The following is a 14,996-nucleotide window of genomic DNA, read 5'->3' as shown; positions in this document are numbered from 1 at the left end:
CTAATTTCACCCCAGCAGTACCACTCTTACCCGATCATGTCCATCACGAACAAGTGCTAATTCCTGCTCTATTTCCCCTACGTGGCTGGTTGCTTTTGCAACTTCTGCCCTCTCCAGGTCCCTTTCTGCCAGGAGCTGTTCAATGTGTTGCTGCTTCTCCTTCAGTGCCTCCTGCAGGGCTGTGGTACCAGAAATCTTCCTTGCATACCGGGAGGATGTTTCTGTCAACTTCACAAAGTAAATACGTTAAAAAATCATTCTGTATCAAGAGAAAACCAGCGGGATCTCCAGACTCTACAAACATTATGTTAGTAAAGCGAACACCTTCTGTAACCTACTGTACCTTCTCCTTTTAAATTTAATTTACTTTATTTTCAAGAATTGAACGATGGCAACACATGGGCAGTTACACTGCTTGGTAGCAATCAGCAGGTAGTGTGTAGGAGACAGAAGGGTTGAAGTCAAAACAAAAGGCCACCTTCAATCCAAGGTGTGCTTAGCAGACACACAAAGCGCAGCTTATTAAGCCTCCAAGTGCCTTCTGCATAAAAAAAGAAAGGCATCCTTTTCACAAGTTAAAAATATTGTGCCTCTAGTTATCAAGTCATTACCTTGGGTCACCAGCAACAGTATAACATTTCCAAATGCTCTATGAAAAGCTTTTGAACTCTTAACTATCATTTTGCACCTCTGCTACAGGAATAAAACATCAAATCAAGATCAAGAGTATTTAACCTGACTTTGAAAGCCTGCCCTACAGCTAAAAACCCTGCCAAGAAGAACAACTGGTATCAGGTTAAAAAATGTTTATATCACTTGGAATTAAATTAGTTCTGGGAAAAACAATTGAACTATTAACTTAAGAGTATAGACAAAAATGAATCCACCTGGAGAACTACAGCTAAAATGAACCTTGACCTTGCATGATCTCTGCTCCACTGAATGGAACCAGTGTCAGTGACAACTCAACATGGCCCTGCCTTCTACATCCTCAAGAGTTTTTGAGCTAGAAGGTAAAGTAAATAAACTGAAATTATGTAATAAAAGTGAACAGAAGTTGTGAAAGCAAAAACTGAACCAGAAAAATCTGATACAGCTTATAAAAACAGACTGTATGCTTAACAGCACAGAAATTTGTCTAAATATTAAATGAGTATGACACCTTAGTTAAAGCCTTAATTAAAACAAAAAAGCTTGCTCTGATGTCGTGTTAACCTTTAGGCCTGCCTAAGCAGGACTGCCCAAGGACAAGAGCATGCTTATTCCATGATCTTTTCCGAGGAATGCTGACGAATAGTTGCTGCATACACCCGGAATGGTGGCACTGCACATCCTCCACAGAAAGCATAATGTGGACGTATTCACCTACGATCACAAAACCACACTTCTCTGTCACTATGATTGCTACACAATCTCTGGAATTTCCCTGCTCACAGCTTTGAATGATATATCTACAATCTGTTGGAAATGCTGTATTGAGTGACTGAAAAGGCAAGAAATAGAATAAACCATCTTCCACTTTGATACTCAGATTAGTTGTTTCAGACCCTCTCAGTTTCTAGAAGACGTCTCATTCCAGAAAGTATTGCTTTTTTTTTTTTCTAGGTCTTTGAATCAAGCTTGACTTAATTCCTGATTCCAAAAGTAATCCAAAAGATTTCAGAGAAACAACAACTTCCTTTAGTCTTGGCAATAAACACAAATTGCAGCAGGTAACCCTCTTAAATCATTACATCATCTACTCTGACAGCTGCTGTTCTTACACAGGAAGAAGGAAACAGCAACAGCCCTGAATAACTGCAAAAAGCATGTAGGAGTCCATCAAACTCAGCACTTCCCAGATAAGTTATGATTTTCCTAGAAACCGAAGCAAGAAAAGTCTGCTGTGTCAAAACCGATTTCAGGAAATCCTGTTTCTTCAGCAGCTTAACTTTTAAAGAAAAAGTGTCAGAATTGTTTTGACAGTCCTTTTAACTTGATGCTAACCAAACCCTCATGTTGCCTGAGAAAAAAGAGTTGGAAGCAAGCTGGAATTTTAGTTCCAGAGACAATGGATTACAGAAGCTTTATATTTTATGGCTCCAAACATGCAGAAGTCCTGGGGCACAACACAGAGGCAAAAGAAGCAAACCTATTGTAGATATTTACAATATGTAGCTGTATTCCTTTGCTGCTTGGAGTATCAGCACATGGAATAAAATGTAGAGGTCCATATTAATGCTTCACTATAGGTTCCTGCACCGAGTTCGAACCAGGGGGCACCCTGCAGCCAGACGTCCAACTTCCAGAATGGATTAAGTAATAAAGTTCCACTGTTTGTGCCAAATAAAAATCCTTTATGCTTTTTCTGGTAAGGTATTAACCCTGCTGCCCTGACCAACTGTTGACCTCCGTTTGCTTGTAATCTGCTTCAGTTTCGAAGGACAACGCTAAGTCACCTCCCTGTTCCGCACCCGCTGGTCAGTGGGACAGTATGCCAGTCCCATATCACCGAGAGCAACTGCTTCCAAATTAGATGTATTTATGTACTTCGGCTTAAAAAAAAGGAAAAAATCTAGGGTGATTGTGGAAAAAATCCAATTAATTCTGTACTTTTAATTGCCTTAAAAGAGAGACTTTTTAAAATCCAGCTTTCCCAGAAGACTTCCATTTTGCTGCTGCAACCCAAGATTAGGACATTTATGTAACACAGTCACTTCAAAAGAATCCATAGTAAGTGTATTAGGAGGAATTAGTACCGTGTTAGCATTCACCTGAGCCACTGCACTTTGCAACATTTAGCCTTTATGAATTCATAGGATTAAAACCAAATCTAAAAGAAAAGAAAGAGGCTTCTTGTCAGCAAAGGCTTGACAATTGCTACTTCTGTATTTCTCAGCTGATTCATCTCTAACAGTAAAACAAACCCTTTTGTATTTTGGACAATTTGAAGCTTCCTGCTTAATAAAACAAGTTTGATTTATGGAAGCTTTAGTGCATACCAGATCCTCAAAGACAAACCCCATATGACAGAGGTAGTGCTAAGAAAATTAACAACCAAACACAAATTCCAGCCAGGGAACATTGATTTCTTTTCAGTTTGTTGGCATCACAAGCCCCTTTCTTCATTGCAATAACTCAATTAGCCTGAATTAATGTGTAAGCTTACATATTCAAATATTCAACTACTCTTCAGGGCTAGCTAAGATTTCCTTCCTTCATGCATGCTTTGAATGAAAAAGAGAGCACAGTTAAATGCATATCGTGCTCTCCCCAAGATCTCTTCTATTCTCAATTTGTGCAAGTAGACCACGGGCAAGTGCCGTGTGGATTCCTGCTTGGGAATGTAAAGCATGCAATAGAAAAAGATTCTTACTAGTCCTGTACGGCTTGGCTTGCTGCTTACTGAAGATGCCACAGAACTGAGAGAGCTCAGAGAAGATGCACTCGGGCTACGTTTCAGGGCTGTGGGAGTCACAACTACTTTTCGCACAGTTGTCTTGGCTTTTGCTGGTGTGGTTGACGGGAATCCAATCTTCGTCACTTTGTGGACTGGAGCAAACAAACCGTATTTTGGCTGACACTGAAAATACCTTTAAAAAAGCAAAGATGACAGATGAAAGGCCTAAACGAACTTCTGTCTTTTCCAGTATATGGTCTGGCTTCACAAAGACTTCTAGATCAATAGTGTGAAAGTATGAAAGGTCACGGTAACAGCAGGTGATGACCTAATTTATATGAGACTGCAATTATTATTTTTTTAACATTAGATTTGGAAAGGGGACTTTGAGAGGCAACAAATGTGCTAGCAGAGTTAAAACTGAAAATCAGACTTTGATTAAACCAACTCATTTTATATTTTATTACATGTATGTATATTTGACTATGCAGAACATATCTTTGGTTACATAAAAACAAAAACCACTTAAAATTTCAAATTAGGATCACCTAAGTTAAGGTAGCACAATTCTTGTAAAATCTCTCTTTAATGAGCTAAAAGACTGTTCCTTACACCAAGTGAGAAAGAAGCTTGAATTGTGATGTGAATTAATGCTTTTTAAGTGTGACTTACTAGAGGAAGCAGCTATACTGCTCCCAATCTTTACGAGATAACTATTGGTACAGGAGCTTTTGGTTCCTGTGATGCAGGAAGAAGTCCCTTAAGTTCAGTTATTAGATACCCAGAGGTTTTTCTTAACTGAGCATTCATTCTAAGCTGAGAAACCAAGCAAACGTTCAAAAAGCAGGAAATGGTGTTTTCCATTACCAGTCTATGAATAAAACTCACATGGGAGTAGGAGAGAGCAACTAATTCCATGAATGTGGGGTTGATGCAGACTTTGAGCGATGTGTGGGTGTCATAAAATTCAAATCAGTGTCTGACGATCCCCCATCACCATCAGCAGGCAGTCAGGTTTACAGCTTAACTACCTCCTTTGATGTAAAGTTTCATGTAAGATATTAAAAACCAAAATGGAATCTAGAGATGCAAAAATATTTAAGGTGGCTGCTACCTGATGACAGACTAACCTTGTTCCAGCAACGGCTCCATCATTCTTTCCCAGAGGTTCATCCAGTTCCACTCCGCACCATTCGCCTTTAGCAAAATCGGTTTCTCCCAAGAAACGCACAACCCCAGCTTTTGTTCCACCAACCTTAAGCAATAAGAAACATAATTGCATTTAATAAATTTCTAAATTAAAATACCAAACAGAGTGCAAAAAAGCATTCAGTATATTCACATTCACAAAGCGCAACAATGATGTGATTAGTTCTTATTTCAAGCTGCCTGTTCTTTTGACTATGAGTTTTACTTTACTATGCTGAGCAGATGAAAAAAAGGGGAAAAACAAAAAAGGAAAAAAAATCTCTTCCCTGGCATTTAGTTCTGTCCAGTTTGGCATTCAGGGAGTTTTCATGGCCACAGTTCTCTTAGGTGACTTGATATGGCTGTGAGATTAAAAATACATTTAACAAGACTCAGTATATTCAAGATGCTCAACGCAACAGATTTGTACTATAGTCTCACACCAATTTCTATCAGCAAATAAGGATTTCTAAGAATTTCTTGTTTCTTATTCTAACTCTGCGAAGAAAAGTAAAAGAAATAAAAATGACAAAAAAAAGTCTTACATATTTTCTCAAAGGAATAGTTCAGATAAACTACACAGTACAACCCTCTGGCATTTCAAAGAACTGATCTGCACATGTGCACGACACAAAGTGCTGCAAAACTGTAGATGCAAGCAAGTATTTGAGCTCTCAAGGAAGGGGGAATGGTTTTCTTGATCTCTTTCTTCACATTTTAATTATTATTTATTTAAAATAACAAAGCCCACTCCTAAACAGAAGACGGGAAATCAGTTCTTCTCAAACTGAAAATATTAAATCTTTACAGTCATCCCAATTATTTACAACGCCTGCAAGACATATCTTTTCAGAAGCCCCACGGGCAGGAAGAGTTAAATTAGGCGAAGAAGCACAAGGTGTTTGGTGTGACTGAGCTTGCCAAGCAGGGCCACAAGCCAGCACTGCAGGGTTCTTGCAGGTCAGAATGACAACGTGTTGTGCCCTATTTGTGTGAAAATCTGTTCAGCCTGCATCTAGCATTATGAAAATGAGCAAATGTTAACGAGAACCTCTTCAAGAGATTCACTGGATTCAACACGGTCATTTTTCAGGGCCATTGTTCTTTTCCCTACTTGTGTTTTCCAACATGCATCATACAATGTGAAATATTTTGCAGCCTTGGAAGAGAGCTTGAACGTAACCTGCTAGCACAATGACTGCAATTTTCCTTTTTGTATACTAACAAATGTATTAGGGTCTCACGTAGTTTTTACATTAGACCAACTGTATCTTGGGCTGCATCAAAAGAAGTGTGGCCAGCAGGGCGAGGGACGGGATTCTGCACCTCTGTTCCTCTCTGATGAGACCTCATCTGGAGTCTTGTGTCCAGTTCTGGAATCCTCAACATAAGAAGGAGATGGAACTGTTGGAACAGGTCCAGAGGAGGCCACAAAGATGACTGGAGGGCTGGAGCACCTCCCATACGAGGATGGGCTGAAAGAGTTGGGGTTGTTCAGCCTGGAGAAGAGAAGGCTCCGAGGAGACCTTATAGCGACCTTCCAGTACCTGAAAGGACTAAAAGAAAGCTGTGGAGGGACTGTTCACAAAGGCTTGTGGGGACAGGATGAGGGGCAATGGGTATAAACTGGAAAAGGACAGATTTAAACTAGACATAAGGAGGAATTTCTTCACTATGAGAGTGGGGAGGCCCTGGCCCAGGTTGCCCAGAGCAGTGGTGGCTGCCCCATCCCTGGAGGTGTTCCAGGCCAGGTTGGATGGGCCTTGGGCAGCCTGATCCAGTGGGAGGTGTCCCTGCCCATCGTACAGAGGTTGGAAACGGATGATCTTTAAGGTCTCTTCCAACCCATATTCTATGATTCTATTTCTTGAGGGGAACCTCCCAGGATAACTAGACACCAAGCTTCTTGTGCCATAAATTAAGGTGCCTGACGACAGTACACTAGGTAATTCATATTAAAATACTTGGGAAGTGTTCACACAACAGGTTAACTGTGAGGAATCTACGACTGGAGGATACTGTCTTGCATGAAAGCACTAAGTGTCCTCAAAGTAGTAACTTAGCGCTCAGCAGCTGCCACATACACCTTTGTGCTCCAGCTCCTGGCTCACCAACTTCTGAGCCCACAGTGCAAGCAGGCAGCTGATGAGAAAAGAAGTCCCAATCCACTCAAACCTCAAAAAATCAGGGAAGAACAATTAACCCTTTTTTATATTACCAAAACGAGAAAGCTGATAGAGACACTTTCTGTCCATATAGAAGGCAGCAGTCCTCTACTCTCTCATTAAAGGTAGCCCTGAAACAACGTTTAATCTGCAATTTACCTTTATGTCTTGTTTTAGGTGGCACTGTATCAAATTATTGTTCTTCACAGAATAAAAATACACAAAGTTTACAGCTATCATGACTCAGCCCAATATAGCAACCAGCAGAATGGCTGGTATTTGGTGTTCTTGGCAGAGCGCAGTTAAACTTCCCCTCTCAAAAAAACAAGCATGAGTAGAGCCTTAGAAGAAAAGAATCAAAAATCGACCAAAACAGTTGCATGGAGCTGAGATCTCTGCTGTGGCACAGTGATGAAGACTGAATATAGAATATTTAAGAGTATTTCCTGGGAAGAACTATCCCTTAAGTTGACACATTATCTATCCTCAGACAGAACCTACTTTTTCTAGAGGGTAAATATCGTTACGCACTTCTCTGGGCTATCAGTCCATGCTAACATGCTAAATCTTCCAAGCTGTTCTTCTCCTTATTGCTTTTGTAGTAAGCTTGGGTAGGCTGGGTTTTTTTTCCTGTTGTTTTGTTTTGTTATTGTGTTTTTGGTTTTTTTTTTTTCCTTGAAAGATAAATTTGGAAGACATCTTTAGGTGAAAGGATTGGTTATTTCTGTGTACACATTTTCCCTACTCCACTTTGCACTGTGACCTGCCTGAATAAACACAGTTAAATCAAAAGAGGCTGCAAAAAAACCCATTAAAGAAATTAGACAGGAAAGCTAGAACAATAGCCCAGATACGGAGCATCCCTTCAAAGACAACCACCAGGGCTGGGTTGCACCGAGGGATCTCTCAGCTCCTCTTACACAGAACTGGTTCACCAGGCCAAGGAATTTCATTGCAGTTTTATCAGAGTGGTAGTGGTTCAGTTTTGTTTGGATTGTTTTTTTTTTAATAAACAACATAAGTCAATTATTAAATCACACACACACAAAAATCCATTCAATTGAAAGGTACATGGAGTCAGCAAGATAACTCTTTAAGGCACGGTAGTGGAAAAGGATAACTGTATGCAGACTCCTAGAGACAGGAAAAGCTGTTGCAATCTGTTCCTTCCAACTGTAAATAAACCTCACTAAGTAACGCTAGCTCCAGGATAAGACAGAATATTAATTCCTTTCTGTTTCATATCTTGGCCCTGCTCATTTTCCACATTTAGGGAAAAAACACATGGCATTTATTTTGAAGACATTGCATCCAAATCACAGCGCAGGAGACACGATCCTGTAGAAAAGCTTTGGCAATGACCAGTGCCCATCAGACCTGCTGCGAAAAACACAGGGGACCTGCATGGGACTGCAACCCATGCCTGGGGGGAGAGCGCAAACAGAGGAATTCATATCCCGAGAACATATGGGGATGCACATGAGATCTCCAGGAGAAACAGCAATGTGACTAGTCTTGTAACCATGGCACCAGAGTTATTTTAAAACAAGATGCAAGGAAGGTTGCCAAAGGATTTTTGTTTTTCCCAAACGTAGCCAAGCTTCCTTGAATAACCAGCTACTACATTTGTCCTTTCGGCAAACATTGAAATGCAGATCCTTACCAAAAGCAGGAATTAGAGTACACTGTAGCCATAAATTGTTCATAGCATCAACGAACGTCTCTACACGCAATTTTGCTCAGTCTCAATCAAAAACCTTCTAAGTCTTCAGCTTTAAAGACAGTCGGCATCGCTCTACAGAGCCTGACGCTACTGAAGGCTTCCAGTCATTCAGATATCTGCCTCAAACAATATCTTTATCTCCAGCTGCAATCAAGCCCTCTGCATGTGACAGCACACCTACCTTGAAAGCATGTAAGAAAACAATCATTATTCCGTCGGCAGATCAGTGTGAGGTACTACTGTAAAGCACACAATGGTGAAGGCTTTTCTACACACAAAAGTCCCTGTACAAATACAGATCTACACAGAGTGCTCTAAAGGTGAAAAGGATAAAGAGGTGGTTACATTAAACTGTATATACCAATACCAAAAAAAGAATTGTATTCACTGGATTATAGGATTTCTTATAGAAAAAAAAATACACAAATCTTTAATTTTAAGAATTATAGCCAAAAACAGTAAACAAAACCAACCAACCAAAAAAAACTACTTGCATTTGACAGCAGATTTACTTCCCAGTGTGCCAAGGACTGAAAAAAAAGCCCAGTTTCTAAAAGAAACAGGAAAAAGTTTATTAAAAGCTTCCTAAAAGTTACATGGAAAAATGGGCCATCGTTATCACGAAGACAGTTTTCCATGACCTTCATTCATGCCAAGGCAGGTCATTAAATAATGGAGCAGAGAAAAAAAAAAACCAGTTTTTTAGTCAGTTATCACACTCAATATAGTCAAGCTACAGAATATAAAGTGATAATATGCCAGTAAATCCAGGTTAAGATGGTGGTCACTGGGGGGGTGTTACGTCAAACACAAAGAAAAGTGATTAAATTCCCTTTATCAAGTTATAACTATGCTGACATTAATTTTCTGCAATGTAAAGTGAAGTAGTAAAATGGGTTTCTACACCCGAGGTAGTTAAAAACTTCCCTGATGAAAGCACGTTGGGACGAGCGCGTCAGACTTTGTGAGAACCTTCGTAGAGCCGCATTTCAAAAGATAAAGAGAAGTTGGAAACAAATAAACCAGTGTAATCCAGAAAAAAAAAAAGGAGATGGTCTAAAAAGCGAGACTGCACTTTAAAGAGTGTTCATCAAAAATACAGGTCTCTCTGAAAAGAGGACAGTCACTGCCTGAAACTTTGTCAGGAAACCAGTATCACTTACTCAGGCTCAGGGAGCAGAGTGAAAAGGTGAGCAGCAATTGCTGTCCCCCCTTCTGCCTGAACACTGATTCACGGCGACTTTTGGAAAGCATCACTTGCATATTTCGGTTTTTCACAGGCATTTCCAGAACCGTTCAAACCACAGAGCCCATAATATGCAACAAGTGAAAACAAATAAAACCATCCAGACTAATAAACATCACCTTTGAAAAACCTGGGATCTACTCATCAGAATCTTCTTGTTTCTCACAATTTTGAGGAACCCTTTCCAGCTGGCAAAAGCAATTGTATTGAATGGATTTGCTCGACCACTCAAGGTCAGAGGGAACCATCAGATTATCTCCTCTTGCTCTCCTGAAACGGATCTTCACAGTCCACCCAGGTACGTCTGTAATTAACCCTGTAACTGCATTGAGCTAAGCTGTGTGTGTAGTTAAAAAACTGATATCCATCAGAAAATATGTTTCCACTGACAGTCTATTTTCATAGTCAACCACTCAACATATTTAAATTTAAAATAAAACATCTGACTGTGGCTTCCAGCCACTGACTCTCATTATGCTTTTATTTGGAAGATCACAGAGCTCTCTGGCAAATGGCACTCTCCATGCAGGAACACACGTTTTAAGCACAACACTTCAATTTTTCCTTTCGTAAATTGAACGGATTGAGTTCTTCAAATCTTTTAGTGCAAGATCCTTTCTCTTACTTGAGTCATTTTGCAGCTGCGTCCTCAATTCTCACCAATGTTTCTAATGGGCTTTTTCTAAATAACTTAAGGACGTAACTATACACAGCATTCGAGGATTGACTGAAAACACGGCCAGCACTGCTTAGAGCACTGTCTGGTCCTTCTGCCACACCAGCCCATGAATTCCTCTGCAGTACCTTCAGCTCCTGGGTCTCCTTCAGGCACTAGTCTCTCTAGTGGACAGCTGTCCATGGCTGTTAGGCGGCTTATGCTCTCCCGCTTTGGCTTAGAAACTCTGTCATTGAGTGCAACAGCTTTGCCTGCTGGAGATGAAATAACAGTCCCTTTGGACTGCTCCAAGCATATTGTTACTTGCCCCTCTGACCCTCTGGAGAATTCATCAGGAATGATTTGCAGTTACTGCCAGAGCATGGATCAAAGCGCTGAACGGTGTTAGCACTAGATGAGCTCAAAGGAAAACTACAGCAGCGACAGTATCCAGTGGGGGTAACCAAGCAAGCCACTGGTTTTCCTTTTCATTTGGGGGTTGGCGTTAGTGTTTGCCATCCACTGCACAGTTCCTAAATACATCAGTAAAGTCCGACGCTGATTTTGGAATCAGGTCAATAGAATTTAAAAATCCCACCACACAACAGAGTTTTCTTCATTAAAACTATAGCTTCAAAGAAAAAAGTAAAAGGTGTCTGACAAAACTGCATAATTCAGATTTTTCAAACCAGCAATTCTGTGAATAGCAGGATTAATGATGTCAGTTTTCCCACAGCACTGAATATTATGGTTGAGTGACTCCGCTATCTAAAAATGCAAGAGCAACCACAGCTATTTCTATTGACGGGGACAGCATTTAGACAAGACCTTGATGGTGTGGATTCTCTGACGTGCAAAAATCTGTGAAGGCAAATTGCAACTTTTCCAGAATTGGGGGTTAGATTCTCTATCTTTTATTTGGCTTCCCTGGAAGTGTCTGTCCCATCCCTGGAGATGTTCAAGGCCAGGATGGAAGGGCCTCAGATGGTGTCCCTGCCCATGTCAGAGGGGTTGGAAACAGATGATCTTTAAGGTCCCTTCCAACCCAAACTATTCTATGATTCTGTGATCTATTTCCATGAAACTTGTAAGAAACTCTCTTTGGAACCTCTGCATTTCTACCCAAGTTGGTTACAGTTGACTAGCAAGTTCAAAAGCAAGGCCAAAGTAGGCACAAGCGCTAACGTGCAATAAGACACTTGCATACAGTGCTATCACACAACTCTCCACTTGCAGAAGAAAACAGTTCAATAATTAAAAATTATGTGCTACCGAGGTTCAAGTCACACACTCAACTCATTCAGTCACAAAGGAAGCAATACAAAAAAATAACAGCATTTCCATACTACAAAAGCCACGTGAATTTACCATCCAAAAGCAAAGCCAAAGACTAAAACAAGCAAATAAATACAAAGTTGTTTCCCCATCCTGTGTTGAAACAAGCAAGGACAACATGTTCCTGGATATCCCTTCCCTTGGGAAGGCAGGGGAGGGGCAGGGGGACAGAGTGCGTGCGCACACACACAAAAACCAGTCTTGTATGAACAAATGATTAACAAACTGTGAGAAGTCACCTACTGCTGACATTTATCCCAGCAATTCACATGCGATTTTAAGTTAAACAAGGAGTTGCCAAAACAAAATAACTCACAAATAGACATAATTCACATCTCGCTGCAACAAGATAAATTTATCATCTTCTTTATCTGTGAGCAGATAAGTAACAATATGTCCTGAAAAATGCTTAAATGTAACGTGAAAGGAGAGCTGTGTTTTGCACCGGAAAAAAATCACCAAGATAATGAATTACAGACAAAGCCTTTGGATACCTGCTATCCTTCAGCAATATTTTCATACACATATTTCATGCTGCAGTAACCACTTCACAAACTAATCTACGCTAGACTTTACAGTATCCAAAATACTATATCTAAATATACATAAGAATTACTTTCATCCTTGACTTAACATGACAAAGCCATCAAAATACTTCTCAGTCACCTCAGCTTAAGGCTAAAGCAAAAGCACTGAGATACATTTGCTGTGAAAATAAAGGAGGCTCAGGAGGGGACAGCCAAGGAGAGCACACAACAACCACATGTTCTCAACTTCCAAATCTTCCTTCCTTTTCTATCCTCCTATGCATTGTGGCAAGATATTTTTGCACTGCTTTAACTGTAACAATGCCAATGAATATTTGTTTTTCTAACAGTTAAATACTGACTGTTAGAGATTTTTTAACAGGCTGAATTCAAAGTGCATTTTCTATTCAGAATATAGACACCAGAAAATGGAAAAATTAAGAACACCACAGGGTCAATGCAGGATTACTTCTAAAGGGAGAAACTCTCTCTACATGTGAGGTTTCTTTCCCCCTTCACCGCTTTCCAGTGTCCTGGAATTTAATCAGTTGACAGACTTACGTCATGTTTAGTTGAGGATAGGTTGCATGGGTGGAAACAGATCTGCTGATAATCTCCTCTCGGTCTCTGCCTATTACCTCACTAAAGAACTTAGTAAGAAATAATGAAACAAGATATAACTTACAGTGAGCAGTGTAAAACAGACAAGAAGAAGAAATTCAATGTTACTCATATATAGAGAACAGCTTTGCAAAAGGGCCACATCAGCACACGCCTGTAAATCCAGTTTGTAGCCTCTTGTGAACATATGGACAGAGGCCCAAGATACAGCTTTAGCGCTCAGCTCCAAAAGCATCAGATTTGGCAGAGCACGACGGAGCTGTAACTGGTTAAATGAATGAAAGCACTTTAATCCCTTGAGAAGGCTAAGGCCCTTTAGGTTGACAAGATTTTTATTTAGTTATTTATTTAAAACACAGCATCTGGTCCCTCCCGGAAAAAACCTTAAGATGCTCTTAAAGCTGCTTCAAGCTTTGGTAGGTGCATCAGTTCTCACACGAAGCAGGGTTCCCCCTTTTATTTCAACAAGCTGAGGTTGTTATGTTGGTTAGTTCAGGGGGGTTTGCTTGTTTGTTTGTTTTTTAAATCAACTTTGCATTGGGCTCTTAAGAAATCCTAAGTGCTTGCAACAGCAGGGCAAACAGGTTCCTCTGCAACTCAGACAGGAAACACAAACTGGCTTAGCCTGAAAGGAATTTGTTTCCCCCCAAGTTAGTTTTCAGCTATTCTTTCTCCATCTGGTGTAGCACCCAGCGACAACACTTCCACTGGCACAAGAAGGGGTCACGTTCTGAATAGGAATTCTTATTCAGATGAGGTTCAAAATGCTGAAGCTGTAGCCTCATGAACTGCAGTGCTGTTACAGACCTTGTCCTCAGTCATTAACCCAGTAAAGGCTGGACAAGCGCAACGAAGGAAATGCAGATTTCCCCACCGACATCTCCTACTTTACAGCAATCCTCAAACATGAGATCAGGCTGCCTGGAGTTAACGTACTCCCTCTAACAACTAGATCATATCCAGATGCCAAAACACACTTCAGATGTTAAGAATGAAGACTATGGTTAATACAGAGCTATTTGAATTACTCTTCGCGTTAATAACTTTGGTTTAGCTTTTTTTACCCCGTGTTATACAACAAATGAAAAGCTGCATAAGGAATTACATAGCAGAAACCACAATTCTTTTAAGTATGTACTTTATCTCTCCATATTTTCAACATTTCTACATGTTAACATGAAGTATTTGCAAATACTTGTTAGTGAAAGGAAAATTACTGCTCAGCTTCAAGTCAACCAGGCAACACACTTGCTGAATATGGCTCAGATCGACTGGGATTTGAGGAAGACAGACTTATTATCGGAGATTTCCAAAGCAGCAGAGGGCTTGTGTGCTCCTTTAACCTAATTGACTTTGAGAAAGAGTAAACCACAGAAATCTGAAGGACCTCTCCTTTTGCACTGGAACATCCATTTTGGGGTATAATACTTCAACTTGGGTATTCACTTCACTTAGTATGATTTGATATTGATCTCGTTTGACTCCTCCTGAACGTCACTGAAGAGATGTTTTTTAAGAAAACAGGACCATGTGAATTTCTCTACAATTATTATATTTCCCTCACGGACATTCGTGTCTGCCATGAGCTATTTTTCTGATGTTTACATCTCAATTTAATGGCCTGGAACATGTCTGTCTGTCTTCAAAGCGAGGAAAAAAAGGAAAAGAAAAAAATTGTACAAGACTGCTGCATCAAATCTATTGCAAGTATTTTTCTGCAGGCACCTACAGGAACACAACTCAGTTGACACATCACACACCTTGAAGCACTGGTTGTCTGTTTTGATGTTCATGAAACTTTTTTCTTTAGTATACAAGGTATTTTGGGAAAAGAATTTCCTGCACCCTGAAAAAGCAAACCAACTTGCTTTTGCATCTTTTCATGTCCTCACCTACTGCATAGTCACCACAACCTAATATATGAGATACTCATTTGAGAATATATAGACGATGACCTTGTAACTCTACTCATTTTTTGCAGTGGAATTTCTTTCCTCTGACAAGTACCCGAATGAGCATCAAAAATTCTTAGTTTGTATGGAACCACTATTCTTCCTAAAGTTAACTGAATTAAGGAAAAATCCTGTAGGGCACCTGTCTTCGTATCCAAATAAATCAGGGATAAGTGCACTGGAAGCTTCCTTTATTACTAAATCA

The 14,996-nt window shown here is 40.1% G+C and overlaps 1 protein-coding gene across 7 annotated transcripts in view; it reads right to left on the bottom strand.

The window, feature by feature from the left end:
* CLIP1 (CAP-Gly domain containing linker protein 1) overlaps positions 1 to 14,996 on the bottom strand; it is a 73,945-nt gene that overhangs the window by 40,553 nt on the left and 18,396 nt on the right. For all 7 annotated transcript variants that reach the window (XM_054082090.1, XM_054082095.1, XM_054082091.1 and 4 more), the window contains exons 4-6: positions 4,510 to 4,634; positions 3,356 to 3,572; positions 31 to 228 (exon numbers count right to left, since the gene is read on the bottom strand). In XM_054082090.1, coding sequence (XP_053938065.1) covers positions 31 to 228; positions 3,356 to 3,572; positions 4,510 to 4,634 — 540 coding nt within the window. The remainder of the gene's footprint in view (positions 1 to 30; positions 229 to 3,355; positions 3,573 to 4,509; positions 4,635 to 14,996) is intronic.

The sequence above is a fragment of the Cuculus canorus genome, chromosome 17 (genome assembly GCF_017976375.1).
Source record: "Cuculus canorus isolate bCucCan1 chromosome 17, bCucCan1.pri, whole genome shotgun sequence".
In the NCBI taxonomy this organism is placed as follows: Eukaryota; Metazoa; Chordata; class Aves; order Cuculiformes; family Cuculidae; genus Cuculus; species Cuculus canorus.
The sequence above is the reverse complement of the archived record's forward strand: the minus strand, read 5'-3'. Positions and strand labels throughout refer to the sequence as shown.